We start from the raw sequence: 4771 nt of genomic DNA on the forward strand, positions 1-4771 counted from the left end.
TGTGTGTGTGTGTCTGTGTGTTTCTGTCTGTGTGTGTCTGTGTGTGTGTCTGTGTGTCTGTGTGTGTCTGTGTGTGTCTATGTGTGTCTGTGTGTCTGTCTGTGGGTCTGTTTAGTGAAGCAGTGTGTGTGCTGGAACAGGTCTCATCGGTGTGGAGCCTGCACTGCTTCTCAGTGGGGAGGGTGGGCAGGTGCTGGGAGCGATCTGGGGGAGGGCGGAGGGGACAGGGACAGCCGAGGCCGGGGCCCTGGGAGGAGGTCACTCTCCATGCCCCAGGGCAGAGGCTGGTAGGCCCGTCTCTGGGCCTGAGGTGTGCAGCCCTGGGGATGCTGTCACAGGTCTGTGTGTGAGGCGGGCCCAGCACTCCAGCTCCTGGAAGTAACTGCGTCGGGCAGGTGCCTGGCGCCAGGGGAGCGTGTCCAGGGAGGCTCCCTGCTCACAGCTCTGACCAGCTGCCAGTTCCGCGCCAGGATGTGCAGGCACTAGCACATCCAGGCCCCACCTGCTCCTTGCTGACCGTCGGGCCAGCGCCTCAGCCCTGCTTGCAACAAGACTTCTCTCTCACCTGTCTCTTTGAATCCTGTCCTGTGGGCACGCGTGTCCAATTCTCTGATTTCAGGCTCCATGCAGCACACATGTACAGGAAACCCAGTGCCTCTGTGAGCGGCTAGGGTGGGGGGGAGGAGGGGGCTGCGAAGGAGGGGCGACAGTGCGTTCACTGGTGCAGTGTGCTGGCTCCCGGAGGGGGATCCCCTGGAGGCCTGTCTCCTGTCTCCAGGGTCAGAAGGCTGGCAGTTTCACACCAGTTCCTGCTGCTCAGGCGCTGACCCCTGTCCCTCTTTGTGCTGCCAGGTGGACACGTGTGGCGTGGCGTGAGGGAGACAGCATGGCTGCAGGCGTGGCTGACCACCTGCCCTTTTTCTTTGGCAACATCACCCGGGAGGAGGCCGAGGATTACCTGGTCCAGGGCGGCATGAGCGACGGGCTCTACCTGCTGCGCCAGAGCCGCAATTACCTGGGCGGCTTCGCCCTGTCGGTGGCGCACGGGCGCAAAGCGCACCACTACACCATCGAGCGGGAGCTGAACGGGACCTACGCCATCGCGGGCGGCAGGGCGCACCCCAGCCCGGCTGAGCTCTGCCTCTACCACTCCCAGGAGTCAGACGGCCTGGTCTGCCTCCTCAAGAAGCCCTTCCACCGGCCGCCCGGGGTGCAGCCCAAGACGGGGCCCTTCGAAGACCTGAAGGAGAACCTCATCCGGGAGTACGTGAAGCAGACCTGGAACCTGCAGGTGAGCCGCCACGGGCACAGCCCCCACCCCTCCCCAGGGCCCGCTGCCTCAGACCAGCAGCCCGAGCCATCATCCACTCGGACCAAAGTGCTTTGCCCCCGAAGGCAGCCTCCTCCCTGTGCTCACAGCAGCGAGGGTGGCCCCTGCGTGCAGCGATGTGAGTTTCTCCACCAGGAAACCGCGTCACCATTCATGCCGGCCTTTTCAGAGAGCGTGGCAGGCACCCTGTTCGTTATTTACCCGAGGGGGTCGCACTAGACAGGATTCTATAGCTCCGTGACCTTTCGTAGGACGTCGGGTCAGCACCCATGTTAACTAACCGCTATGGCTGCCCGGCATTCCTCCTGTCCCCGCGGTTCACTTACCTGTGGTTGGCAAACTGCGGCTCGCGAGCCACATGCAGCTCTTTGGCCCCTTGAGTGTGGCTCTTCCTAAGCCTTAGGAGTACCCTAATTACGTTAATAACAATGTACCTACCTATATAGTTTAAGTTTAAAAATTTTGGCTCTCAAAAGAAATTTCAATCATTGTACTGTTGATATTTGACTCTGTTGACTAATGAGTTTGCCGACCACTGCCTTAGCCGGTTCCACTGATGGACTTCCATTGTTTACACACAATGGGTGGGAAGCACCCTCCACAGCCATCCTTCCGGCCACCGCCGTGTCTGCGGGGCGGGCCGAGCACCTGGTTTGCCGCAGCGAAGGGCGTGCGTGTCTGGTTTGTGTGTGTGGACAACTTGTCATCCACGAAGGTCCCGGAGGCTGTGACCACTCACACCCATGGCCTCCGGGTCCTCTCTGGGCTCGCCTCCTCGCCAGCCTCTGGTGCGCCTGCGCTCCGCCGAGTCATCGTCCGTGCAGGGACGGCTGTACAGGCTCCCGGGCCGCGTGCTGTGACTGCTTCCTCCCGGTAATACATTCTGTACTAAGTTCCACCTTGCAGAGAGTGATCGTACTCTGCCCAGCGTGCTCGTTAGCAGGCACTGGGTGTGTTAGACCATCCCTCTCCTCCTTTAAAGTCAGGCGGATCAGATGCATTGAGGTGTAACTTACACATCCTTTATAGGTACAGTTCTGTGCCTTCTGACTGACACATGGTATAACGAGGCCCCATCCAACCAAGATACGCAGCAGCTCCGCTGCCCATCGAGCACCCTGTGCCCAGCCCCCGGAAGCCCCCATCTGATTTCGGTCCCATAGCTTTGCTGCTTCCGGAACTCCGTGTAAACGAGCTCACACAGCAGGTAGCCTGTCAGACCAGCTGCTTTCGCTGAGTGTCGTGCCCCAGAGAGGCAGCATGCGGGCCTGGCGAGGAAGGCAGTGTGTCGGCCACGGTCATCCTCCCTGTCAGGGCTGCGCAGTGCCACACCCTTCCACTCTGACCGTGATGCCCTTGCTTTGCAACCTCCCTCATATGTAACTATCGCTGCTTTGGTTTCTCATTTCATCTGTGAGGCATGACAAAACTCCCATCCTCACCTGCCCTCCTCCCTCCTGCTCCTAGTTTGGGTTGATTCTATTTTTACTTTTTGATTCTTGTGGTTTGTTTTATAACTTCAGATAATCAGACTCTGGTTCTTCATTGACTGCTATGCGGGATATGTGTTTCTCCCCCACTAAGAACAGAGAGGACAGAGCTCACCCAGGGTGAGCCCCTCCTGTTTCTGTTCGGTGCCATCATTTCCACAGCGAGGTGCGCCCTGCAGTGCCTGCGGTCCCACCCCTGCAGGACAGGCAGCACTGTGTGCGCGGTGCCCTCGGGGCGGGCAGGAGCACAGGGCTCCGTGCTTCTCCATTGCTCATCGGTGATTGACACGGAACACTGTCCTAGACGACTGAGCCAGGGACGGGGCTGGGTCCCGGCGTTTCTCGGCCTGGTGTGGCCTTTGGAAGGCCAAACGTCTCAGTGCTCTGAAGTCTGCTTTGTTGTTCACATCGGGAAGGTGCTGGAATACTCCGCAGATCTTTCTGGCTTTATTTATGGGGGAGTGCACGCGCACACTCGGTGATGGTGCGTCAGGACTCAGGCCGGTGGGCGCCTGAGGCCTCACCTGAGCCCTCGCCTGAGCGCAGCTCTGCCCGCAGGGCCAGGCGCTGGAGCAGGCCATCATCAGCCAGAAGCCGCAGCTGGAGAAGCTCATTGCCACCACCGCCCACGAGAAGATGCCCTGGTTCCACGGGAAGATCTCCCGGGACGAGTCCGAACAGATTGTCCTGATCGGGTCCAAGACAAACGGGAAGTTTTTGTAAGTACTGCCTCTTTTCCTCTCCCGCACCACGGGCCTGCTGGGGTCAGGGCTGACTCGGGCCTCCATCGCCCGACCCACACGACCGGGGAGCCCATACTCTCACCCGAAGACACATGCGGGCTCCGTCCCATCTGGGGCATTTCCAGTCTGAGCTGCCCCTCATCACTCTCATTTGTTTAGCCCAGTCTGACCCACGGGGAGCCTCCTATGGGCACTGGGGACGTCACTTAAAGGCTGTTCCTCAGCCTCAGAGCCAGCTCTTGATGGCAAGCTCGGCCGCATGGTGATGCCTGTGGTATTCGTTTAATCCAGAGGCAGTGCAGGGCCCGCCCAGTCTTAGCCTTCCCCTGTCTTCCTGGGAACTAAGTGCTGGGAGTGCAGGCAGAGTAGGCCTTTGGTCACCGCCGTCTGGTCTTTGCCTCCTCAGCTCAGGGGGAGGTGGGCGCCCCGATCCTGCTCACTGTTATCCTCAGATGCCAGGGAACCCTCAGTGTCGGGTCCTGGAGACGCAGGCCACCTTGGGGGGGAGGGGGGTCATGGCCCAGAGAAGGAAAGAAGCTGTCTTGGGCAGGGGTCCCCCTCCTCCCCAAGGGGCCTGGCCGAGGCGACACCACAGCCTGCTGGCAGGGCCGCTCTCCTGTGTGTCCAGAGGTGCTCACTGGGGCTTCGGAGGGCAGGCGCCCCCTCACCTGGACACTGACACGGCCAGGCAGCCCGTGAGCAGGTAGGCTCATCCCAGCTGACGTCGTAAACTTTCCCTCCAAGTACAATGTTTCTAAAGTATCTCTTCAAAGAATTTTCCATAGACTTTACCGTAATGCCTCTTATTTAAGAAATTATCTTAAACACATCATCTTATTAAAAAGTCATCCTTAGAACCAGCACAGACACCCAGGTCGCCCGGCAGTGGCGGAGCGATGGTAGTGGGTGCGGCGGCCGGCAGGCCCTGTGCTCAGAGGCCTCCACTGCTTCCCGAGGTTTGGACGATTACCAGCTTCTCAGGAATAGTTTCCAACACAAACGTCATGGGGCTGTGGACAGGGCGTTCAATGTGTTAATCAGCCAAACTGCATCATCTCAACAGCCGGTGAGGCCTCTGCCTTCTTGCTGGTCCAGGGCTTGCAGGACCCGGAGGACATGTCCTTGGGGTCAGGTGCTGCTGTGGGGAGGCTGTGCCTGCGGGCCAGATGCTGCTGTCAGGGAGGCCATGCCCCTGGGCCAGGGGCTGC

The 4771-nt window shown here is 59.8% G+C and overlaps 1 protein-coding gene across 1 annotated transcript in view; it reads left to right on the top strand.

Moving 5' to 3' along the window:
* Positions 1-850: 850 nt before the first annotated feature.
* Positions 851-4771, top strand: part of SYK (spleen tyrosine kinase) — a 45345-nt gene continuing 41424 nt past the window's right edge. The window contains exons 1-2 of the mRNA XM_005883093.2: positions 851-1291; positions 3379-3539. Of these exons, the coding sequence (XP_005883155.1) occupies positions 887-1291; positions 3379-3539 (566 nt within the window). The 5' untranslated portion in view covers positions 851-886. The remainder of the gene's footprint in view (positions 1292-3378; positions 3540-4771) is intronic.

This window comes from Myotis brandtii, unplaced genomic scaffold (genome assembly GCF_000412655.1).
Source record: "Myotis brandtii unplaced genomic scaffold, ASM41265v1 scaffold760, whole genome shotgun sequence".
Taxonomy (NCBI): domain Eukaryota; kingdom Metazoa; phylum Chordata; class Mammalia; order Chiroptera; family Vespertilionidae; genus Myotis; species Myotis brandtii.